Raw genomic sequence first — 26,837 nt, 5'->3', positions numbered from 1 at the left:
AAAAATATATCCTTGATCATGTTGGGGCTGTTTGGTTGGTGACGGTGACAGATGTCACCGAGCTTCTTGCAGGAGAGCAATATCTGCAACTGAGCAGGTACCGCTGTTATAATAGGAACTCAGTCATTGAGTATTTTGCTAATGAGCGCTACTTCCCAGAATTTTTCTTAAATATGTTCAACAACGAACAATCTTTTTACTCAAAAAGGCTCACCACCAACTCGGGTGCCAGCTAGGTGTTGATAGAAGTATTTCTTGACATTTCTATTACATTTACTTTCTTCCCATTGCGTGGTAAGTGGAGGGAAAGCTACTGGAGTGCACCTTTCTGCACTGAACTGACTTGTTTTGCCTGGTGAGGCTGCTGGGCCTTGTGATTACCAGCACACCGAAATCTGGTGTACCATGGTGCCAACTCACTCTGACCAAACTCATCTTGTCGCAACAATGGCTGCCTGGCACACGATACTGTTGCTCAGAACTGATGTGTCCCAGACACAAGACGCACATATGTCTTGGCATGTATGGTGAGTTTGCAGCTCTAGTACCAACAGTGTATTTCTTACACTGTTGACCACAAGCAAAAAGTGGAAAAGGCAGCAGAAAGCTCATGTACTCTTCTACATGATCACACTGGACCAAAAATTCTTACCCAGGATACATCACACTAGTATTTTGTAACTCTGCCTATAAGACTCAATTTGATACAGAAGAAATTCCATAACTTTCTTCAGGTAGAGTGAAACCTCACTTTTACAATTTTCAAGGTACTTAAAAAAAATTGTGTAAAATGGGGGAAATGTAAAATGTGGTAAATAACGTTTTAAGCCGTAGAAGTTTTGTATAGGATTCCCCCCTTGCATTTTTGCACTGTAAGTGCACAATAGGCATCAAAATACTTGTAAAGGACTTTATTATCGGATAAAAGTTTATTATCTAATGAAAACTGCTGATGTAACGGGAGCTGATAACTGTCTGGGAAATAGAAATGTCTGACTAAATTTCGCAAGTCATAATCGATGTTTTTGGCAAGCTGGCAGCTGCCATTTATTCATTAAATAATGAAACACTGCACGAGGTATGTATTTTTTCACACTAAGCACAATGTGGTTCGAGAATTTTTCCTCCTTGTTAAATGGAAATATTTACGTTAAGTATTTTTGTGGCATTTGCATGTATGTTGTTCTGCGTCTCTTGCACTGTATTCGTCTTTTTGAGGTTATCACGTACTGTGCCTCCTCAGTTATGCAGATAAATCTCTCTCTCTCTCACACACACACACACACACACACACACACACACACACACACACACAAACACACACACACACACACACACAAAAATCACGTACATTGTTTAAGTAACATCACAAAAAATACGTATGTAAATACTGCATCTGACAACAAGAATAATTTCTCGAAACACGTTTTGTCCTGCATGAAAAAGTACACAATTTGGTGCTGTGTTTAAACCAGACAGGTGTAAACTTGTGCTACAAGTGGCTAATCAACTAAACACGCTAAATATGATTCAATAAAGGTGTAGCAATGATCACCACAGTTACGAATTTGCATATGTGGAGTAGAGAGGGTTTGGAAATGGTTGCGATTGGTCAGGATATATTTATTCCAATGAATCTTTACCACCCAGAAGTGGTATTGGGAACTCTGAAATCCGATTTTGGGAGCACCACGTAAACGGTGAGCTAGTTACTCTCAGCCACTACGCCAAGTGGAGCTTGGCAGCGGCAAGAGATACTGCACGAATTGCTCCAACTTTTACACATTCTCCACTCCAAGTCAGAGCAGCGGAGCACCCTGGTGTAAAGAAACTTAACCACGTAATGTTTGTAAGCACCACTTGACGGCCGACTTCATGCCAACGTCATTTTACGTCAAGTTTTTTCTCCATGAACATTTTTTCATAAAGCATAAACTGCAGGAAAATTATAAATATGTTACCGCAAATTTAGGTACGAGTTAAGATTGTGGACATGAGAAATTTGATGGGAGCGATAAAAAATGTCGTAAATTGTGGGAAAACGTTAATTCCAGGAATGTGAAAGGGGGGTTATACTGTATGTCTACCCAGCTGAAGCCACTCATTGATGATTCCATTACAAAGATCTAGAAGTTGCAGCCATGTTGACTGATATGTTTCATCAGCTGTTTCAAATAGTCACTTTCTATGGGATTAAGATGGGCGATTAAGTGAGCCTGTCCGGTTGCGACAAGGTACCAGTATGTTCATAAAATGAGCATTTGTGCATACCTGTGAACACAGATATTGTCTACAAGTATCAGAATGTCCACAGCATACCCACCATGAAGATGTAGAGAAAGGGCAACCCTGTCACTGAGAATATTCACACAAATATCCCAGTTACGTTCATGGTAACCTCACTGCAGAGCCCAAAGACACCACACAAAAAACACCTCTGAACATCACTGACCCACCTTCAGCATGAATGACACTGCACTATGGGTTAACACCACACTGGGACATCAGTGCATGCCTTGTATCATTTGGAAAATGGCAAAAATCACAAATCATCATCTCCAGAGAGCAGCTGTCCAGTTTCTGTAAATTTTGGTCTACTGAAGGTGTGTAGCTTTATGTGGTGCTGAGAGCAATGGCCTATTGCAAGGTACCCGACTGAAATATTCACAGTACGCAGTGTCCTTTACAATGTTCATTTGGAATTTGAGGACAAGGACCTGCATGCACTGACAGCAGAAATTCCTGTCAGGTTTGAGACAGATTGTCATCAATGAGAAATGAAACAACTGTCCGTCTCTGCTCCCTGTTGATTAGGATCTTTTTGTCCTCTGTTATTAATATGTATGTAACACAGCCTACCGGTCCTTTTCGAAAGGAACCATTTGACAATAATTGTCTTAAATGATTTATGAAAACCCTAGAAAGCTAAGTCTGGACAGATGGACAGAGATTTGAACTAAACAGATGTAAATTCACTAATACTATTTTCACTAGAAAATGTTCATCTTTATGAATTTCCCCTTGATGGAAGGAGAAACTACACACAAATTTAGTATCCTTTTACCAATGATAAGATTTTGCTAGAGATCGAACAACTTTTGCAAACAATGCAAAATTTGGACAGACAGTAAGTTCAGTCTTCCTAAGTTCCAATAACAAAGAAGATTTCAGGAGACACACAGACAAATTTCAAATTTCACTTGCTTACAAATATTTTGGTTAGTTTATCGTTTTCTCCAGAACTTTAATTATCCCACGTAGATCCAAAGTACTAATGATTGTGTATATTGTTACACAAGTATGAGCAGCTCAGGAAATATTTTACGTACCTGAAATTCGTTCCAAATCCTCTGGACTGTTGCAAGGTCTGTGCAAACATTTCATACTTGCGGATATCATTGTCCGATACAGATCTTCTTGCAAATCTCATGGCTTCTTCAAAATGAGCACGTGTAATTTCAGGAACTGGATCTTCTTCATCCATCTGCAGTAACAAACATTTGCATAACATGAACGTAATATGAGAAATGACTGGATAGCTTTGGCAATAAATTGCTCAGTTATGTATACAATTATGTACAGATTGTTTTGCTCTCTTCATTTCAGTTCAGCCTGCATCTTCTTGCTAATATATTTCTATTTAAAGTTGTAAATACCACAAGTCAATTATATATGTAACATTCTATTTAACAAGTAAAACATAAGACATTTAAAGAATAAGATACAGAGCAATTTCAAAGTTAATACAATTACACAACAAATGTACTAAATAAACTTTAGTGCAAGACTACTGAATCAGTCCAATATAAAATATACTCACATACGCAATTTTTGATTAATTTCTGAATTTCTCTGGCAGGAATAATTCTTTTCCTCTCAAACATTTTAAACTACCTTTCTAAAGAATTTTTTGGGTGAAGCAATCACATTAGAATTAGAATACCATCACTTTCACAAGAGTATCCATAAACAATGGAGACTGTTTAACACACTGGCAGTGAACGAGGTACTAGAAGTGTGGGTTACATTTTAACATTGAACCCTAAGAACAAGTGACATGTGCTTATTGACAGTCTGTAGTAATTACAATGTTCAAAGGTTGGGAAAACAGCAAATTTTTATTCAAAGCATTTGTTTCACACCCAGGTTGAAGTGTCTCTGACGAAGTTTGTTAAATCATATAAACAGTACAATTCATGCAGTGTGGTTCACAGAAATCAATTATCAAATTTTTTAAAATGATGAAATTTTTGAATAATAGTTTGGAACTAGATCACCTTTCGGGGGTGGTGGGTAGGGAGGAACGAATTTTCAGAACTTGGTTACACAAATGTGAGTTGGAAGGTGGAAACTAAGTTGCAGCTAAAGAAGGCGGAAATGATCATCAAGAACATAATTTTACAAGTTTCAAATGTTGAGGTTTATCTTTCAATTCAGTAACCTGTCCTTTGTAACAGTTATTTCAATACACACACTGAGTACTTTGATGAAACCAATGGAATTCAGGATCCTGTTAATAGATTATTCTCTCTCCAAGCTTTTTGATCCAAGAACTTCCTTAAAAATAAAATCAGAAAAACAGATGTGCTATGACACTATTCCAGAACTTAAGCAGAAAAAAAAAAAAAATCAAACCTAATTCATTACAGAAATAAAGGAGGGGATTGAGAACACTCCTGCACTTGCATCATTATTTGCTTTTCACTTGACACATTGAGAGATTTGTCACATTCAGGATGCTGCATGTAACCATAACCACCTCATGGGTACTTCAACAACCAGCAGGCTATGATGTGGAACAAACAGGAACAACTCTTACTCAAAAACAACAGGGCCACTTTTGTGTCATTCATTTTAATGCACTGCCAACATGCAAATATGTTCGACAAGGAAATGGCTTTTGGGGAAGAGTTAAAGTTATTTCTCGTTGAGAAGTAATCCTAAAACAGGGTGTATACGGGGACAAGGAAAAAAAATTCCCGGATTATTCCCGGATTTCTCCCGGATATCCCATTTAAAAAATATGCTCTTTCCCGGGCGAAAATACACTTTCTCTGTGCTAAGTGACAGTAGGTTTTCCGTAGATTTTCCCTCGGAACTGTAAAACTTATCAATCCATTGAATGGTTAACGTTTTATATAATCGCGTAGAACTTCGCGGAAAAAAAAAGACGGAGCAGAGAAGTTTTGGAGAGACTTTTAATTAAAAAAAAGGAGAGAAGTTTTGGAAAGACCTTTGATTTGCAGCAACATATACGCTGCATAATTTCGTATTACAAAAGTATTAATTCGAATTGCACCAAACACAGCGCGTTAGTTTCCGGAGCGTTGCAACCGAGGTTGCGATGTCCTTTTGTAAGCGAGTCATATCTCAAGCCACGAGATCTCGCCAGCCGATGACAGCAGCTATTCAGAGCATAGGACACGTGTTATAGTCAGTCAATAGCAAGATTACTGGTTACATAGCGCGAACACACAAGAGGAAAAGTTAACGGTTTACATTAATGTACACAGTACCGTATATCTACAAGAAAAGCTAAGCTTTCACATATAATATTGATCTCTAAGATTAACACGCTACAATAGAAGCTACGCTTTCACATGTATTATTGATATTTTTTTGCGTGTGTTATACTTTAAGATACATCACACAAATGTGCCAGTAAATTTAAAATTATGACATAAATGCCTCGGCTCGAAATTCTTGTAAGTGCCTGGTCCTCAAACTATTCAGTTTCGAACGATCTGTGATTTAGATATCCATTCCACTTTCTCACACGTAACATAATTCATCTTGCGTAAAAAGAAATTTGCTTTGAAAGTAACGCTTTTCTAACGACCGTTCGCAATATTGTTAGAAATAGGTTCGATTTACCAGTTGCCAGAGAGCGCCAGAAAACGCATTATTGTGCGTGTGCAACTGCAGTGGTGTAGGAAGCCCGCATGTTCGTGTGTATAAAGCACTAAGAGAGCTCACATTACACCAAAAAAGAAACAGGGCATCAGAGGATACTCCAAAGAGCATCGAAATTTCCTAAACCGTACTAAAATGCATAATTCGGCTTGAAGTGCAAATTGGCTTTTTCCAGATTCACAATGAAGTAGGTTCCATCTGATATTAAGCTTTTCAGTGTGGTTTTTGGGATGTAAATTTTCTTGGAGTACCAGTACTCTACGATCCCATGTTTGGTTCTTTATCGTGGCATAATGCCATACATGGCAGATGATGATAACGTGCACTTGAAATTCACACAATACTGTAGAATGAAACACTTCGTTTCAAATAAAATGATTGCCTCAGCGGAATTCCTTTAGCAAACTTGCAAAAATAATTTCATTCTTCTACAAGGCAATTAATATGCTTGACTGCTACTAACTCTGAAAAAAATCAGAAAACTGAAATTAATAATATATTTTTGCCCTCCGTAATTATGTGAATGTATTTTAATTCACTTGACAGCTCCCGGCCATAGATATCCGTTTTGTTTTCATTTGACGTGGGAGCTGTACACGAAGAGAAGCAGCGAAATCACGTAAACACGGGTCACGTGGAGGCTAACCCCCTCCCCACTACAACTCAGACAACTCTGTGCAAGCGCGAATCTCGCATCTATGGCGCGCGGGAAAAATTTTTCTCGTTTGCATCTGGCTGCTTGCAGCTACTACCGATACAGCTAACAGCCAAACTACAAGTAGCGCCGTAGCGAGAAGCGGGAGAAGGTACTGCTTATACGCGAGTCAAACGGGCATGCGCAACAGACCGCTAGCAACTGGTCAAACGAACCTAATGTGAAAAGTTGTGGGAAAAAAAAAATGGTTCAAATGGCTCTGAGCACTATGGAACTTAACAGCTGTGGTCATCAGTCCCCTAGAACTTAGAACTACTTAAACCTAACTAACCTAAGGGCATCACACACATCCACGCCCGAGGCAGGATTCGAACTTGCGACCGTAGCAGTCGTGCGGTTCCGGACTGCGCGCCTAGAACCACGAGACCACCGCGGCCGGCAACAGTTGTGACGCCATGCTCATAGCAAGCAGTTTATTGTTACGAAGAATTAAGAATTATAGTCTGCGCCCTACGGCCTTTGCCATACTTTTGCTATCTGCAGACGCTTGTGCGTGCACGGTGTTTTGTTGTAAATTGCACATTTCCTTTGCCACTAAAGTTTTATTTTTTCCCTCTCATTTATATTTTATTGCTGCAGTATCCTTCTCCAGTAGCACGATACAATAACATTCTTTGCTAGAGAATCAATTCTGCAGTCAAAATTACAAAAATTTAACTGAAAGCTAAAACAATGAAAAATTCCCGGAATTCCGAAAAATTCCCGGGTTTTTCCCGGTTTTCTCCCGGATGAAAAAATTCCCGGGTTTTTCCCGGATTTCCCGGTTGTCCCGGGTCGTATACACCCTGTAAAATGTAAGTGAATATGTTAGCATATAGAGTTACCAGTCCCCCATTTATTGCTGAGTACTTGCTAATTTGCTAACTGATGTACAATCTATGCAGTGTTTGCCTCTGCAAAATAATGTTTTTGCTGTTAGTTTTCTGTTTTCTCTGTTCGGGATGCAGTGCAATATACCTCTCTAGCCATCCTGACTGGAGTTTTCCTAAGTTGTTAAGGTGAATGCTAAGATAGTTCCTATGATTAGGCCATGGTCACCTTCCTGCCTTATCTTTGCCTAATCCTGTCCTACTTTATGTTTTGACCTAGTGAATCAGTAACTAATGAAAAGAGAAATGTCATTTTTGCAAAAAGGACACGTTCTCTGTCTGAAAAGCAAAGCCAGGAGTGATATACATGTGATAATGTGGCTTAATGTAACTGTCTCATATGCTAGTATGAAATCCAGGCACAGATGTAATGAAACAGTAAACCCAGATGATGTAATAGACAGTGTAGACTGAAACAGGTGCTGACACACGAGCCAGTTAACAATGTAATATTTGGGACACGAAAAAAAAATTATGTTATTTTATGACTGATTTTTGTATTATTTTCTGCTCCAAAAGCTGTTTCCTTCTCTAACATATTTCTGTAAGTTGGCAGTGCGCTATAAATAATGACACAAAATTGGTGCATTCATTTATGATTAAGAGTGTTTCTATTTGTTGTTTTATGTCAACAATAAAAATTTGTCTCTCAATTATATTGTATTTATTGGACATTACACCTCACATATATTTGGTACACTTGCTCAAGGATAATAAGTTTCTAAACCATCTGAATATACAGAACATTCAGCTATAACTTCAAACAACATTTGTGTATCTGTATATTTTGTAACATCACTATTTAAACTACTAGTACTTAAAGCATATGTAGGATTTATGCCTACATGAAGACTTAGCTGAAAATTTGTATCATCGAGTCTAATACTGTACCCAGCAGAAGCAATATCAGCCTTTTCTATTAAATTATTATATCCAGATGAATCTCCATTGGTTACAGGAGTAACAGCTGCTGTTAATTGTTCCTGAATTTGGAAATAAAAAGAAACCCTTATGCCAATTAATTAAATCCACTCAATTAGAGAAAATAAACTGCACACTAATAAGTAAAAAAAGCTATTGCTATAATTTGCGAGTTTTTCTCCACACTTCACTGTAGTGCGAGAATAGCCACTCTGAACCTATACTGGACCAGAGAAGCCAAACTGCTTCAGCATGACATCAGCAAACTGTGGATGCTAATGTTTCAGTGCCTGTGAGCATCTGATAATGTCTACGTTTCCTTCGGGCATGAAAGTTTCTTTTTCACTAATTCAAGGGGGATCTGCAACCCTTAATAATACACTGCCTGGCAAAAAAAGCAAAACATCCAGATGGGGAAGATGGCACAAAATAAAACTTCACAATTTGAGAGAGTATGTAATGTTACTGCAATGATTACCAAGTCAAGTCAAATTTACAAAGAATTTGGCAGTATGAGCCCATTTATCACTATGACATTACCAACCCCCCTAACCCTTGCCTGGATGCATCCACTGGTTCAGTTGGGAAGGATATCAAAGGTGTGTATCCTCTACTGAGGCAACCTCCCAAAACTGTTGCAAATGGACCTTGATATCCAAATATCCTAGGTACTGGTACCAGGAAAAGAGTATATACGAGTTGGTCCGTTACATGTTCTATGGGTGACAGATCCGGGGGCTCTCACTGTTAGCGGGAATGCAACATGACACACAGTTCATGGACAAAACTGCCATGTGTAGACAAGAACTGTCCTGTTGAAATATGGTAGCAGTCATGGCACCACTCTCAAGTGCAGCCATCTGTGTTATGTTAATGGCAGCCTATGCACGTGACAGTAATCCCTTAGTCCAGCTGCTGTTAAGTCTCTGATCAAAGGTGTGGGACAACAGAACACTGCAGGGAGTCTAACTTTTTCTTAGGTGGCAGAAACAGATGTGACAGGGTTACAGTGATCTGGCGCACAATACAGCAGTCGTCCCTTTTGGTGCTCAGACATGTCCAACTAGAACCTGGAAGACAAGTATGCTTGCCCTAACATTATCACGCAGTCCAACATCGAGCCACTGTAATGTCCGAATGCCCCACGAATCTGGATTGTCACAGTTAACTGCAACTACCAATCATCTATGTATCTGCCAATTGTTTGTACGAAGATACACTGACATCCTACCATGTCTTCTGTGTACTTTACTTTTTTCAGTCAGGCAATGCATTTATAATGCTGAGGCCTGCATTTCAAGATACACATGACAGAACTTCTGCAATCTCAGGATTGATGACATCATCACCATCATCCTACAGCTGAAACAAGAACCTAGGACTTAACACTGCCAGATTTTCATGGATCTTTGTTATAACAGTTGTCAGTCTCGTTGGAAGCTATAGCTCACTTTCAATTAATTCACATATCTACTATCGATATCTTAGTTTGTGGAGTGGAATGTTTGCTTTCAAAATTGAAAAATTCAAGAATGAAATTCACCATTTTTCTTTTTCTTTACCACTTCAAGAGCACTATTAATCACAGACTGATGTTTCATTGCCACATTAGCATGCTTCCATGTATTTCCCTTCAGCTCGTCACTCTGCACATGTATGTTTCCATCCCAAAAACTCTGCTGTTTCATTATCCCAACATACCACTGATTTATCCATGAGCATATAATAATCAACTGATAATTCTCATGCCCTGTAGTTGGCAGCAACTGCACACTTCAAAATTTTCACATCTGAATGTACTACCACTGAGTGAATCAAAGAGTGATAGTTTGACTAGAGGTGCATGCTTCCCACGAGAACTGGATGAAGAGAAGGATACGCACTGTCATGTACTATTTCACGAGAACTGGATGAAGAGAAGGATACGCACTGTCATGTACTATTTAATCTCATGTATTACAGATATTGCACAGGCACCATTCGTGGTCAACCAACACAGCACAACCTGCAGGCTTGACTAGCGTCTGCATTTATATTCAAAGGGTATTAACATTTGTCCACCTCCAAAGTGACAAAATGTATGTCAGTTCCTCATTACCATCACAATTAGATAAGAGTTTTTCACAGTAGTATGATCTTTCTATTTAGGGACAAAGTCCAACCAACCCCTCCCACTGATCTTGTGTCACATCTAGGATAACAGTTCTTCACATGGAAAATGAACAATCATCCCCAGACTTGAGGGAAAATCTAGCCATATTTTCAACAATAGGTAAGTATGAATTAACAATATTAGTAAGCTGCTACCATCAGATTTACAATGTTTATACATGGGAACTGTGGAAAGCCATATTTTAAATGTTATTTTAAAAACTTACGTAATTTTTGTTTCACTTGCTGTTATCCCTTCCACTGAAAGACTTAATATGGGACAACAACCATTATCTGCCAAATGACTGTTGAAAATTAAATTCAATAAACTCTTTTGAAGATTTTATATTTGTATCTTAGCAATGCAAATGGTTGAAAACATAGTGGTAATGAATGAAGGCATTTCCAGCTTTTGGCACTGCTAATGCAGTGCTCAGCATACCATTTTCTAGAAAAACTGCAACCAACAGAGAAGACGATGAACCCTGCTTGAAGATCCTAGAACTGTTGGAAACAAGGGAAAACTGGCAGAAAGGCAGCAACAACAGAATCAAGGTACTACTCTGGGCCATGTAACAATTGCATTACTGACTGCTTCAAAAACTTTCACATCAGAATGACTTATTTCGAAGAGAGAAACAAACACATAGTAAAAACATTATTCATAAGTGGAATGTTTAGTAGTGTGTGGTAAGTGATCCCAATCATACAGCTTAACTTTGATAGTGAATTATGAAAATTTTCATTTAAGAGAAAGATAATGTTGAAAATCCCCACCCCCCTCATGAACCATGGACTTTGCCGTTGGTGGGGAGGCTTGTGTGCCTCAGCGATACAGATAGCAGTACCGTAAGTGCAACTACAACGGAGGGGTATCTGTTGAGAGGCCAGACAAACACATGGTTCCTGAAGAGGGGCAGCAGCCTTTTCAGTAGTTGCAGGGGCAACAGTCTGGATGATTGACTGATCTGGCCTTGTAACAATAACCAAAACAGCCTTGCTGTGCTACTACTGTGAACGGTTGAAAGCAAGGGGAAACTACAGCCGTAATTTTTCCTGAGGGCATGCAGCTTTACTGTATGGTTAATGATGATGGCGTCCTCTTGGGTAAAATATTCCGGAGGTAAAATAGTCCCCCATTTGGATCTCCAGGCGGGGACTACTGAAGAGGACATAGTTATCAGGAGAAACAAAACTGGCGTTCTAAGGATCGGAGCGTGGAATGTCAGATCCCTTAATCGGGCAGGTAGGTCAGAAAATTTAAAAAGGCAAATGGATAAGTTAGATACAGTGGGAATTAATGAAGTTCGGTGGCAGGAGGAACAAGACTTTTTGGTCAGGTGAATACAGGGTTATAAATACAAAATCAAATAGGGGTAATGCAGGAGTAGGTTTAATAATGAATAAAAAAAAAATAGGAATGTGGGTAAGCTACTACAAACAGCATAGTGAACGCATTATTGTGGCCAAGATAGACACGAAGCTCATGCCTACTACAGTAGTACAAGTTTATATGCCAATTAGCTCTGCAGATGACAAAGAAATTGAAGATGTGCGATGAGATAAAAGAAATTATTCAGGTAGTGAAAGGAGAAGAAAATTTAATAGTCATGGGTGACTGGAATTCGGTAGTAGGAAAAGGGAGAGAAGCAAACGTAGTAGGATTGGGGCTAAGAAACGAAAGAGGCAGCCGCCTGGTAGAATTTTGCACAGAGCATAACTTAATCATAGCTAACACTTGGTTCAAGAATCATAAAAGAAGGTTGTATACATGGAAGAAGCCTGGAGATACTGACATATCAGATAGGATGAAGTAGTGAAGGCAGCAGAGGATCAAGTAGGTAAAAAGACGAAGGCTAGTAGAAATCCTTGGGTAACAGAAGAAATATTGAATTTAATTGATGACAGGTGAAAATATAAAAATGCAGTAAATGAAGCAGGCAAAAAGGAATACAAACGTCTCAAAAATGAGATCGACAGGAAGTGCAAAATGGCTAAGCAGGGATGGCTAGAGGATAAATGTAAGGACGTAGAGGCTTATCTCACTAGGGGTAAGATAGATACTGCCTACAGGAAAATTAAAGAGACCTTTGGAGAAAAGAGAACCACTTGTATGAATATCAAGAGCTCAGATGGAAACCCAGTTCTAAGCAAAGAAGGGAAAGCAGAAAGATGGAAGGAGTATATAGAGGGTCTATACAAGGGCGATGTACTTGAGGACAATATTATGGAAATGGAAGAGGATGTAGATGAAGATGAAATGGGAGATATGATACTGCGTGAAGAGTTTGAGAGAGCACTGAAAGACCTAAGTTGAAACAAGGCCCCAGGAGTAGACAACATTCCATTAGAACTACTGACGGCCTTGGGAGAGCCACTCCTGACAAAACTCTACCATCTAGTGAGCAAGATGTATGAGACAGGCGAAATTAACCTCAGACTTCAAGAAGAATATAATAATTCCAATCCCAAAGAAAGCAGGTGTTGACAGATGTGAAAATTACCAAACTATCAGTTTAATACGTCACGACTGCAAAATACTAATGCGAATTCTTTACAGACGAATGGAAAATCTAGAAGAAGACGACCTTGGGGAAGATCAGTTAGGATTCCGTATAAATATTAGAACACATGAGGCCATACTGACCCTACGGCTTATCTTAGAAGCTAGATTAAGGAAAGGCAAACCTACATGTCTAGCATTTGTAGACTTGGAGAAAGTTTTTGACAATGTTGACTGGAACACTCTTTCAAATTCTGTAGGTGGCAGGGGTCTTTCAAATTCTGTAGGTGGCAGGGGTAAAATACAAGGAGCGAAAGGCTATTTACAATTTGCATAGAAATCAAATGGCAGTTATAAGAGTTGAGGGGCATGAAAGGGAAGCAGTGGTTGGGAAGGGAGTGAGACAGGGTTGTAGCCTCTACCCGATGTTATTCAATCTGTATATCGAGCAAGCAGTGAAGGAAACAAAAGAAAAATTTGGAGTAGGTATTAAAATCTATGGAGAAGAAATAAAAACTTTGAGGTTCGCCGATGACATTGCAATTCTGTCAGAGACAGCAAAGGACTTGGAAGAGCAGTTGAACGGAATGGTTAGTTTCTTGAAGGGAGGATGTAAGATGAACATCAACAAAAGCAAAACGAGGATAATAGAATGTAGTCGAATTAAGTTGGGTGATATTGAGGGTATTAGATTAGGAAATGAGACACTTAAAGTAGTGAAGGAGTTCTGCTATTTGGGGAGCAAAATAACTGCTGATGGTCAAAGTAGAGAGGATATAAAATGTAGACTGGCAATGGCAAGGAAAGCGTTTCTGAAGAAGAGAAATTTGTTAACATCGAGTATAGATTTAAGTGTCAGGAAGTCGTTTCTGAAAGTATTTGTATGGAGTGTAGCCATGTATGGAAGTGAAACATGAACGATAAATTGTTTGGACAAGAAGAGAACAGAAGCTTTTGAAATGTGGTGCTACAGAAGAAAGCTAAAGATTAGATGGGTAGATCACATAACTAATGAGGAGGTGTGGAATATGATTGGGGAGAGGAGAAGTTTATGGCACAACTTGACTAGAAGAAGGGATCGGTTGGTAGGACATGTGTTGAGGCATCAAGGGATCACCAGTTTACTATTGGAGGGCAGCGTGGAGGGTAAAAATCGTAGAGGGAGACCAAGAGATGAATACACCAAGCAGAGTCAGAAGGACGTAGGTTGCAGTAGGTACTGGGAGATGATGAAGCTTGCGCAGGATAGAGTAGCATGGAGAGCTGCATCAAACCAGTCTCAGGACTGAAGACAACAACAACAACAATGTTGAAAATGGTAATCCACAAATACCTTCCCCATTGTTGATGTGGTAAAGATACATAGAAAAGTTAATACATAAGAATTTGCTAACAAGGGAACCTCCCCATCACACCCCCCTCAGATTTAGTTATAAGTTGGCACAGTGGGTAGGCCTTGAAAAACTGAACAAAGATCAATCGAGAAAACAGGAAGAAGTTGTGTGAGACTACGAAAAAAATAAGCAAAATATAAAAACTCAGTAGTTCATGTGCAAGATATGCAACATCAAGGACAGTGTGAGCTCAGGAGCACCGTGGTCTCGTGGTTAGCATGAGCAGCTGCGGAACAACAGGTCCTTGGTTCAAGTCTTCCCTCGAGTGAAAAAGTTTAATTTTTTATTTTCAGACAATTATTATCTGTCCGTCTGTCTGTCCGTCCGATGCGAGGTAACTGCGCCATAGTATGGGGACGCTACACCTAAACACTTCTTTGGGAGTGACTATCACATCATCATCATAATCATCATCATCGTCATCGTCATTTAAGACTGATTATGCCTTTCAGCGTTCAGTCTGGAGCATAGCCCCCCTTATACAGTTCCTCCATGATCCCCTATTCAGTGCTAACATTGGTGCCTCTTCTGATGTTAAACCTATTACTTCAAAATCATTCTTAACCGAATCCAGGTACCTTCTCCTCGGTCTGCCCCGACTCCTACCCTCTACTGCTGAATCCATGAGTCTCTTGGGTAACCTTGTTTCTCCCATGCGTGTAACATGACCCCACCATCTAAGCCTGTTCGCCCTGCCTGCTACATCTATAGGTTTCATTCCCAGTTTTTCTTTGATTTCCTCATTGTGGACACCCTCCTGCCATTGTTCCCATCTACTAGTACCAGCAATCATCCTAGCTACTTTCATATCTGTAACCTCAACCTTGTTGATAAGGTAACCTGAATCCACCCAGCTTTCGCTCCCATACAACAAAATTGGTCAAAAGATTGAACGGTGCACAGATAACTTAGTCTTGGTACTGACTTCCTTCTTGCAGAAGAGAGTAGATCGTAGCTGAGCACTCACTGCATTAGCTTTGCTACACCTCGCTTCCAGTTCTTTCACTATGTTGCCATCCTGTGAGAAAATGCATCCTAAGTACTTGAAACTGTCCACCTGTTCTAACTTTGTTCCTCCTATTTGACACTCAATCCGTTTATATTTCTTTCCCACTGACATTACTTTCGTTTTGGAGATGCTAATCTTCATACCATAGTCCTTACATTTCTGATCTAGCTCTGAAATATTACTTTGCAAACTTTCAATCGAATCTGCCATTACAACTAAGTCATCCGCATATGCAAGAATGCTTATTTTGTGTTCACATATCTTAATCTCACCCAGCCAGTCTATTGTTTTCAACATATGATCCATGAATAATATGAACAACAGTGGAGACAGGTTGCAGCCTTGTCTTACCCCTGAAACTACTCTGAACCATGAACTCAATTTACCGTCAACTAACTGCTGCCCGACTATCCATGTAAAGACCTTTAATTGCTTGCAAAAGTTTGCCTCCTATTCCATAATCTTGTAGAACAGACAATAACTTCCTCCTAGGAACCCGGTCATATGCCTTTTCTAGATCTATAAAGCATAGATACAATTCCCTGTTCCACTCACAACACTTCTCCATTATTTGCCGTAAGCTAAAGATCTGGTCCTGACAACCTCTAAGAGGCCTAAACCCACACTGATTTTCATCCAATTGGTCCTCAACTAATACTCGCACTTTCCTTTCAACAATACCTGAGAAGATTTTACCCACAACGATGATTAGAGAGATACCTCTGTAGTTGTTACAATCTTTTCTGTTTCCATATTTAAAGATTGGTGTGATTACTGCTTTTGTCCAGTCTGATGGAACCTGTCCCGACTCCCAGGCCATTTCAATTATCCTGTGTAGCCATTTAAGACCTGACATTCCACTGTATTTGATGAGTTCCAACTAATTTCATCCACCCCAGCCGCTTTATTGCACTGCAATCTATTGACCATTTTTTCCACTTCCTCAAATGTGATCCTATTTACATCATCATTCCTATCCCATTCTACCTCGAAATCTGAAACATTACTGATCGCATTTTCACCTACATTGAGCAACTCTTCAAAATATTCCCTCCATCTGCCCAAGGCATCCACAGGATTCACCAGCAGTTTTCCTGACCTGTCCAAAATACTTGTCATTTCCTTCTTACCTCCCTTTCGAAGACTGTTAATTACACTCCAGAATGGTTTTCCAGCAGCTTGACCCATAGTCTCCAACCTGTTTCCAAAGTCTTCCCACAATTTCTTCTTGGATGCTGCAATTATCTGTTTGGCTTTGTTTCTTTCTTCAACATAACTTTCTCTGTCTACCTGGGTTCTGGTATGTAGCCATTTTTGATACGCCTTCTTTTTCCTTTTACAGGCTGCCTTGACTGTATCATTCCACCAAGCTGTTTGCTTCTTCCTACTTTTACACACTACTGTTCCAAGACATTGTTTAGCCACTTCTAGTACTGTGTCCCTGTACCTTGTCCATTCCTTTTCCAATGACTGTAATTGGCTACATTCAACTAACTGGTACCTTTCTGAGATCGCTGTTATGTACTTGTGCCTGATTTCCTTATCCTGAAGTTTCTCCACTCTTATCCTCCTACATATGAACTTGACCTCCTGCACTTTCAGCCTCACAATCCCAATTTCACTGCAGATTAAATAATTATCAGTGTCATCAAAGAATCCCCTGAATACACGTGTGTCCCTCACAGCCTTCCTGAATTCCTGATCTGTTATTATATAGTCAATGACAGATCTGGTTCCCTGCCTTCCCAAGTATACCGGTGAATTTTCTTATGTTTAAAAAAGGAGTTTGTGATTACTAAGCCCATACTGGCACAGAAATCCAAGAGTTGTTTCCCGTTCCCGTTGGCCTCCATATCCTCTCCAAATTTACTCATAACCTTTTCATACCCTTCTGTTCGATTTCCAATCCTGGCGTTAAAATCACCCGTGAGCAGAACACTGTCCTTGTCCTTTACTCTAACAACTACATCACTGAGTGCCTCATAAAAACTATCCATCTTATCTTGACCTGTCCCTTCACAATGCGAATATACTGACAATCCTAATTTTCTTGCTAGACACTGTCAAATCTATCCACATCAGTCGTTCATTTACATACCTTATTGCAACTACGCTGGGTTCCATTTCTTTCCTGATGTAAAGCCCTACACCCCATTGTGCTATTCCTGCTTTGAGTCCTGACAGGTAGACCTTGTATTCTCCCACTTCCTCTTCTTTCTCACCCCTTACCCGAATGTCACTAACAGCTAAAACGTCCAGCCCCATCTTACTTGCAGCCTCTGCCAGCTCTACCTTCTTCCCAGCGTAGCCCCCATTGATATTAATAGCTCCCCATCTCATTACCATTTGTTTGCCAAGTCGTATCTTAGGAGTCCCTGGTTTGTCAGTTAGAGGTGCGACTCCATCACCTCCAAAGGTCCGAGGCATTTTGCTCTGATTGTTGCCAGAATCATAATTAAAGTACCAGGGAAGCAGGTTGCTCGCCTTACTTGCCCCGAGTCCCATTGGGTTTTACCCCTAACGGCTGAGGGACTAACCGGTGGATTTGGTAGTCTTTGCCGTATCAGCACAAAGGTGACCACGACTCAGAATATGTCCGAGATGCCCAGCCTTATTCCAAAGTAACTGGTATCCCGACTGTCGGTATCACTTACTTGGCCACTCATACGTTGCCCCGTGGTTCATGAACTAGGACATGACTACAGGAACCCACACCATGAACCACACACCATGTGACTATCACATCCACACAAAAACCTAAATCAGGCAAGGTAGAAGAATCTTTTTACCCATTCGCCAAGTGTACAAGTTAGGTGGGTCGACAACATATTCCTGTTGTGTGACACACATGCCATCACCAGTGTCGTATAGAATATATCAAACGTGTTTTCCTGTGGAGGAATCGGTCGACCTATGACCTTGCGATCAAATGTTTTCGGTTCCCATTGGAGAGGCACGTCCTTTCGTCTACTAATCGCAAGGTTTTGCGGTGCGGTTGCAAAACACAGACACTAGACTTATTACAGTGAACAGAGACTTCAATGAACGACCAGACAGATAATAAATTTGCGAAAATAAAGAAAGTAAACTTTTCACTCCACGGAAGACTTGAACCAAGGACCTGTCATTCTGCAGCTGCTCACGCTAACCACGGGACCACGGCGCTCCTGAGTTCACACTGCCCTTGATGTTGCCTATCTTGCGCATGGATTACTCAGTTTGTATATTTTGCTTATTTTTTCATAGTTCCACACAACTTCTTCCTGTTTTCTCAATTGATCTGTGTTCAGTTTTTGAAGGCCTATCCTCTGTGCCAACTTATAACTTAATCTGGGGGGGGAGGGGGGGGGGAGGTTCCTTGTTAGGATCCTGACATTTATTAGACAGCCAATTTGCCAGGCTCCATTGTATGAACTTTTGTGTAACCTTAAAAAATGCACGCCTTTTCAGTCATAATTTTGTAGTGTGACTGATGTACATTTCTGCTCACAAAACAGAGTTCTATCCTGATTGTACTGACAACAGTTTGTGTACATGCATACAAAAGTCACAAATGTAAAGGAGAGTCTTTGTATGCACACCGAAGAATATACCAAAATTAAGTACTTACATCCATTGCAAGATTTGGATTGTTAGCTCGCTCCCTTTCTCTTCGCACTTCAGCTTCGATACTTTGTCGAATTGCCAATTTACAGGCTCGCTGACATATCTCAGTTAAGTCTGCACCTGAATAGCCGTGAGTGACCTTAGCTATGTACGTCAGATCGACATCCTAAAACAAAATTATTCACACTGTATAGCTACACTACGATATTTACACCGAAAAATTTTACAAGCCTGTTCACTTCTATAATACATACCTTTGCAACAGGCGACTTGCGTAAGTTGGCTCTGAAAATAGCTTCCCTCGATTTCTCATCTGGCAAAGGAATGTAAATGAGCTGGTCAAGCCTACCAGGCCTTAGTATAGCAGGATCAATTATGTCAGGACGATTTGTGGCACCAATTATAAATACATTTTTCTTTGCACCCATTCCATCCATTTCAGTCAAGATCTGATTTATTACTCTATCAGCAGCTCCACCAGCATCACCGACATTACCACCTCTGGATTTTGCAATTGAATCAAGTTCATCAAAAAATAACACACATGGTGCTGCAGCTCTTGCCTATACAACGAGACAAAAATCAGCAGTTAGCAATCACAATAAGACCCAATAAGCACATATTTTACTAACTGTCAGAATACATACCTTATCAAAGACATCTCTAACATTGGCTTCAGACTCTCCAAACCACATTGTTAGCAATTCAGGTCCCTTCACAGAAATAAAATTAGCTTGACATTCATTCGCTATGGCTTTTGCAAGTAGTGTCTTTCCACAACCTGGTGGCCCATAGAAAAGCACCCCTCTTGATGGTTGCATACCAAATTTCAAGAACTTGTCTGGGTGTTCTACAGGATACTACACGAGAGAAAACAAACTTCAATTTTCAATGTAACCGCTATCACCAAGCTGCATTCAGTAATTTTATTATTATAATAAAAATAAAAATGTTTTGTCTTCAAAAACTAACCTGTACAAGCTCTTGCAGCTCTCTCTTCACGTTTTCCAAACCACCTATGTCTTCCCAAGTGACATTCGGCACCTCAACAACTGTTTCCCTTAGAGCACTTGGGCTACTCTTACTCATGGCATACTGGAATACGACAAGTAAAAGATATGCATATTAAAATATTTAAGGTATCTTAAAATTCATTACATATGCAAATGTAAGAAATATTAACACATGAGAAGACTGTAGTAACAAAGTACCAACTACAAAAAAGTAACATATTTACCCTGAAATCCTCCATAGTAACTGCCAGAGAGCTCAGCACTTCAGCATCTATCTGATCATCCTCTAGATCGATAAGATCCATTTTCTCCCTAATCTGCTGCAAAGCTGCCTCTGAACACAGAGAAGCTAAATCAGCACCAACATGACCGTGTGTTTCTGCTGCAATCTGGAAATAAAAAATATGAGTCAAGCAGTATGTTTATAAAAGGAAGGAAAAAGAGGACCAAGAATCTGACTTACCTGTTCCAAATCTACATCATCTGCAAGCTTCATATTCTTTGTATGAATACGTAATATTTCAAGACGACCAGTTGCATCAGGAATACCAATATCTATTTCCCGATCAAAACGACCAAAGCGCCTCAGGGCACCATCTATGGAATTTGGTCGGTTTGTAGCAGCCATTACAATAACATGTGAACTCTGTTTTAAGCCATCCATGAGGGTCAGGAGCTGTGAAACTATGCGGCGCTCAACTTCTCCATGTGTCTAAGGAAAACAAGAAGGGTTTAATTATGTACTCTTTACATACAACGACTTAGTACCTAATTTTCAGAGGCTTGTTTTTAAATGTGTGTGCCTGCCCTGATCCAAGTTTCCATTTCTGGAGCTTTTACAACTGGGCTTTTTATTTTGTTGCAAATATTGTTAACATTTATTATTTATATTTTCAATAATTTTTTTCATAAAACACTTTTGAAGAGAAGAAGAAGAAGAAGAAGAAGAAGAAAGGGGAGCAGACATAATATGGAGTACATGCAGCCGAAAGGAAATGCAGTAATGTTCAACAGAAGTGACAATGTCTGAGGCATGTGAGATTGCAGGGAAGGGAGGATGCTACATTAAAAGTAAAGCATTAAGTAACACTGATATTAACTTACAAGAAACCATCAGCTCCTACAAATGAAAGAGGGGGGGGGGGGGGGGGGGGTGGAGGAGGAGGAAGAGTTGTGTGTCACAGAGCTGCATTATGGTCCCTCCCAATTGTCAATATGCAGAACAGAAGTAAAGATCAACCAAAGATATCTTCATACCCAAGACACATTTTAAATTGTGATTGGTTTCAACTATGCCTTGTCTTCAGAATCAACACATAGGGGGCATATGTAAATCAACATATCTACGACAAGCATTGTCACATGGTCAAATCCAGTCACAATTTACAATGTGCTCTGTGATAATGTATGGAGTAGGTAAAAATGTGCAATATACCCATCAAATCACTTTTTTCCATAGAGTGTCTTTTTTCCAAAGATATATCTTTTTTATGACTGACATTGTTTTTCCCTTAACAGTTCCACTCGTAGAAGAAGGTAAAAGGAATTCAGACACACAACATTATAAGCAACCACAAAAGCATGTGCTGATTCTAACACACCTTTTCTCTTTTTGGAGCAATTGCATCAAGTTCATCAATAAAGATAATCGCAGGAGCATTCTTGTCAGCTTCTTCAAAAGCCTTTCGCAGGTTGCTTTCAGATTCCCCAGCAAGTTTGCTCATAATCTCAGGCCCTGTAAACAGTTTCATGGTACAGTAATCCATTTCACATTAAATGGAACAAAAATTTTGCTGAAAATATATTCAACAGCTTATGACAGGCTTATTTCTATTTCTGTATAAATTTTGAATATAATAGAAGGAAACATTCCACGTGGGTAAAAATATATCTAAAAACAAAGATTATTTGACTTACCAAACGAAAGCGCTGGCACGTCGATAGACACACAAACAAACACAAACATACACACAAAATTCAAGCTTTCGCAACCAATGGTTGCCTCGTCAGGAAAGAGGGAAGGAGAGGGAAAGACGAAAGGATTTGGGTTTTAAGGGAGAGGGTAAGGAGTCATTCCAATCCCGGGAGCGGAAAGACTTACCTTACCTAAGAGGGAAAAAAGGACGGGTATACACTCGCACACACACACATATCCATCCACACATATACAGACACAAGCAGACATATAGAGAGGCAAAGAGTTTTGGCATTTTCATTGACTTATGTTTCTGTAGCTACCACCACCACAAAGTATTTTAGTTTCCATATTTCTCTTCAGTTTTTCAAACTTATATTCATACTAGTAATGTCCTGATTCTGTAAATAATATAATTACCACTTATAAAATAGCATCAGACATCTGATTACTTCACAAATAAGTTATGTGATAAATATCTGATGTTAAGCATGTAAATAAGAAAAAGTTATGTTTGAAATTATGCTTAAAGTTTTGCTGTAAGTTGCTACGTGCTCTCATTACGAGACATTGACTCTATATAGTCCACCCAATTTGCGTTCCACTTTCAGTGAAATTATGGTTTTCGTGTACCTCAATGTTTAAGGTATCATATTTTCAGTGAAATTATGGTTTTTCATGTACCTCAATGTTTATGGTATCATATATTCTGAACTACGTGTCACACAATGACATAATTCTGCAGGTACATTCAGTGATATATGTAAAGAGACTGTCTGCAAGCATGTTGTGAATACTTAGTAGTATAGAAATAAATTAAAATGCCATGCCCTGATACTCAAGTTTTACTGCGTGCCTTTTAAGCAGAAGTTTATTATTCACAAATCTAAATCTTTGATATTATATCTCCTGAACTGTGTGTTGTATGATATTCTTTTTGCATTTACATACACCTTGCAAACCATGGTGAGAGTAGAGTTGGTAGTAAAGAAATAATATATTAAAATAATCATATCTGATGCTGAAGTTTTCTGCACAAACAAAGTCACAAGCAATAAACTATTCTCTTTCTATCATTTTGTGGGCATGTCCACAAGAAAAAGTTTCATAAAGGTCTGAAAGTATATGTAAAATTTGCTGCAGGTCACCAAGTGCTCTCATTCCAAATACAGGATGAAAAAGTCTAGTTATACTATGCGATCAAAAGTATCCGGACACCGCCAAAACATACATTGTTCATATTAGGTGCAGTGTGCTGCCACCTACTGCCAGGTACTCCATATTAGCGACCACAGTAAACATCATGAGAGCAGAGTGGGGCACTCCGCAGAACTTAACAGTCTTCGAACGCGGTCAGGTGACTGGGTGCCACTTGTGTCATACGTCTGTACACTAGATTTCCACACTCCTAAACATCCCTAGGTCCACTGTTTCCGATGTGATAGTGAAGTGAAAACGTGAAGGGACATGTACAGCACAAAAGTGTACAGGCCAACCTTGTCTGTTGACTGACAGACCGCCAACAGTTGAAGAGGGTCATAATGCATCAGGATCCACTGCAAGTACTATGACAGATAGGCAGGAGGTGAGAAAATTTTTCATGGTCATGTGGCTGCTCATAAGCCACACATCACACCGGTAAATGCCAAACGACACCTTGCCTGGTGTAAGGAGCATAAACGTTGGGAAAACGTTATGTGGAGTGATGAATCACAGTACACAATGTGGCGATCCAATGGCAGGGTGTAGGTACGGCAAATGCCCGGTGAACGTCATCTACCAGCGTGTGTAGTACCAACAGTAAAATTCGGAGGCGGTGGTGTTATGGTGCGCTCGTGTTTTTCACGGAGGGGGATTGCATCCCCTGTTTTGCATGGCACTATCACAGCACAGGCCTACATTGATGTTTTAAGAACCACACTGCTTCCCACCGTTGAAGATCAATTCGGGAATGGCAACTGCACCTTTCAACACGATCCAACACCTGTTCATAATGCATGGTTTGTGGCGGAGTGGTTACACAACTATAACATCCCTGTAATGGATTGGCCTGCACAGAGTCCTGACCTGAATCCTCTAGAATACCTGTGGGATGTTTTAGAATGTCGACTTCGTGCCAGGCCTCACCGAAAAACATCCATACCTCTCTTCAGTTCAGCACTCTGTGAATAATGGGCTGCCATTCCCCAAGAAACCCTGCAGCATCTGATTGAATGTATGGCTGTGAGAGTAGAAGCTGTCATCAAGGCTAAGGGTGGACCAACACCACACTAAATACCAGCATTACCAATGGAGGGCACCACAAACTTTTAAGTTATTTTCAGCCAAGTGTCCAGATACTTTTGATAACATAGTGTACCTCACGTGGAGATTGACAGCATTTTAAATTCAGTCAATAATTATATGAAATATTGAAAATCAAATTTTTGTTGCCTCTGAAAGCAGTCAGATAGGCAACCTGGAACTGGGTTCTGGGGTAGATGCTTAGTAATATAGATTCCTGCTGGTCTTGCTAGCATTCAGTTTTTCACCTTTCACAGCTTCTTGTATAGTTTTAATTTTTTCTGTCAAGTTTTTTCCCAATTTCAACAAGTTCTGTCATAAAATCACATAGGGAGGTAGAGGAAAAGGAATACTGGAGATTGCTAGCACATGGTTGTGGAACTAATGGTTATATTTTAAGAACTATTCAGATATACAAAATACAAAGAAATTAGAATATGGAGGGGATTAAAAAGACCCTTTGGACATAAGCCATAATGCAACTCTTTATCAAAATCTCCCAAACAGAATTTTCTACAACTGGGCTTGCCAAAAACCACAGTATGACAAAGTCCATTCAGACAGATGAGTTGGTAGTTATACCACCATATGGCACGACTGGTTCCTTCATATGTGGCTGTGTCCATGCAAAAATATGCGCTCACGACATGACTAAAACAAAGGTGATTGGAGCACACTTGACATTATCTTGCACCTAGGGCTTTTACTTACTACTAGAGTACAGGTTTGGCATCAGGAGTTGTAAAACAACAAATATTCTTTAAAGGTAGTACCAGTAACAAAACAATTTCCAATATATAAGTTGTGAGATAGGACACAGCAAAACATTTTCAAGTCCTAAGTCCAGGTGTGGCTGTATGTTTCAGAAGCATTGTTAGCCTCATCTATAATCTGCACCTACCACAAGCACTGGCACACAGAAACAGGTAACTTCCATTTACTAGTGACAAAGTGGTACAATGCAAATCCATGACACTCAGGATTAAAAGGGTTAGAAGAACTAGGAACACAGGCAAATCCATGACACTCAGCATTAAAAGGGTTAGAAGAACTAGGAACACAGAAGTCATCAGAGGGAAGTATGCTTGTTAGCCAGCTATGGACTACTGTGTCAATCCAAATGCCTTAGCAAAAGGTTAATCTCATTAGAAAATGAACTGCGTATCACAGCAGACCCAACAAATGTGACAAGGTTGTAGCCGAGATGCTTATGTTTAATTCTGCAGCTGATATGGCTATATCACTTGTCATATGCAGTCTCCTTTTTCGTTATTTTTGAACAAATGCCTGTAGTCAAAAGAGGACGTCTAACAGAGTGCATTCCATATACAGTATTACATAACTAGTCTGGGCATAAATAAGCAAACTGATCATCATTGTCACATTTAGTACAATAATCAACCAAGAGGTCAGCACTTTCCTAAGTAGGCATGGTCCTATTGGAATTATTTGTCCTTGCCTTCCTCAGACCTTTGAACAGATTTCCCCAGTCAGTTCTGGAGGGGGATAGCATAGGGGCAGCAATGGTTAAGGTTTAATACGAACTGGAAACCATGATGAAGCACTGACATACGTAAGTCATTGCCAGAGATGAAAGAAGCAATAAGTAACTTGGGATTGAATCCCAAAACTCCTGCTACCGTATCTGAAATAATTATGGAAGAAATTTACAGCAATCCTCTGACAAATCCTTAATGCCACATTGGCCACTTCAACCACATACAACTGTAAATGTCATAGCAAGACATTTTTTAATTTCAAAAAGATAATTCTGATAACTGATTCAGCAATAAATTACTGCAGCCAAGGATTTTATTCATTGGCAAGCTTAATTCATATATCAGTTTGCAACAGTTATTATTGCGTAGGCTTCTCCAAAGTAGAACCCAAGGCAAATTCATAACTTTTCTTTTCATACTAAAGTCACTCAGAACCAATTTCCTCAGAAATTAAAATCTGATCCCTAAGTATCAGGGGTACAACTATTATGACCAAATTAGAGAGAAAAAAAGTCACTCATTCCCAGGAGACGTCACACTGTTTGTACTGTGCAGCACCACTACCATACCAATAACGACCTCATTCATAATTTGACAAGAAAAAGAGAGCTGCTTCAATTGTGTCATATCCAACAGAAACAGCTCACTGATGATTAGACCCTCCACAGAGCTACATCATATGTCCATCATTATATTTCACCTGCTGTGCCAAATAGCACCAGACGATTTCTATGGAATTAAGATTGGATGAATTAGTGAGTCTGGTGAGGTGCTACAGAATGCCTGAGTGTTTGTCCAACCAGAAACACATGGGCTGCACTTTTAACATGCTGTTATCTTTGAAGACAGGAGTGTACAAATACCATACTCGTCACGAATATACCTTTTTTCGTAACACTGTGAAAGAACTGTGGAATCAATTGACCTCGTCTATATTCACGGTAACTGGAATGAGTTGGTCGAAGTCTTAGAACAGGAAAAAAAAAAAAAAAAACACAAAAAAAAAAACACAAAAAAAAACAACAACAACACACAAAACCACCTTC

At 39.6% G+C, this 26,837-nt stretch overlaps 1 protein-coding gene across 1 annotated transcript in view; it reads right to left on the bottom strand.

The window, feature by feature from the left end:
- The window catches only part of LOC126190631 (transitional endoplasmic reticulum ATPase TER94), a 63,482-nt gene that overhangs the window by 9,831 nt on the left and 26,814 nt on the right, over window positions 1–26,837 (bottom strand). The window contains exons 6-13 of the mRNA XM_049931049.1: window positions 21,696–21,829; window positions 20,558–20,806; window positions 20,319–20,483; window positions 20,054–20,176; window positions 19,729–19,941; window positions 19,336–19,644; window positions 19,086–19,247; window positions 3,330–3,484 (exon numbers count right to left, since the gene is read on the bottom strand). Coding sequence (XP_049787006.1) covers window positions 3,330–3,484; window positions 19,086–19,247; window positions 19,336–19,644; window positions 19,729–19,941; window positions 20,054–20,176; window positions 20,319–20,483; window positions 20,558–20,806; window positions 21,696–21,829 — 1,510 coding nt within the window. The remainder of the gene's footprint in view (window positions 1–3,329; window positions 3,485–19,085; window positions 19,248–19,335; window positions 19,645–19,728; window positions 19,942–20,053; window positions 20,177–20,318; window positions 20,484–20,557; window positions 20,807–21,695; window positions 21,830–26,837) is intronic.

The sequence above is a fragment of the Schistocerca cancellata genome, chromosome 6 (assembly GCF_023864275.1).
Source record: "Schistocerca cancellata isolate TAMUIC-IGC-003103 chromosome 6, iqSchCanc2.1, whole genome shotgun sequence".
In the NCBI taxonomy this organism is placed as follows: Eukaryota; Metazoa; Arthropoda; class Insecta; order Orthoptera; family Acrididae; genus Schistocerca; species Schistocerca cancellata.
Note: the sequence above shows the minus strand (reverse complement) of the source record. Positions and strands in the feature narration are given on the sequence as shown.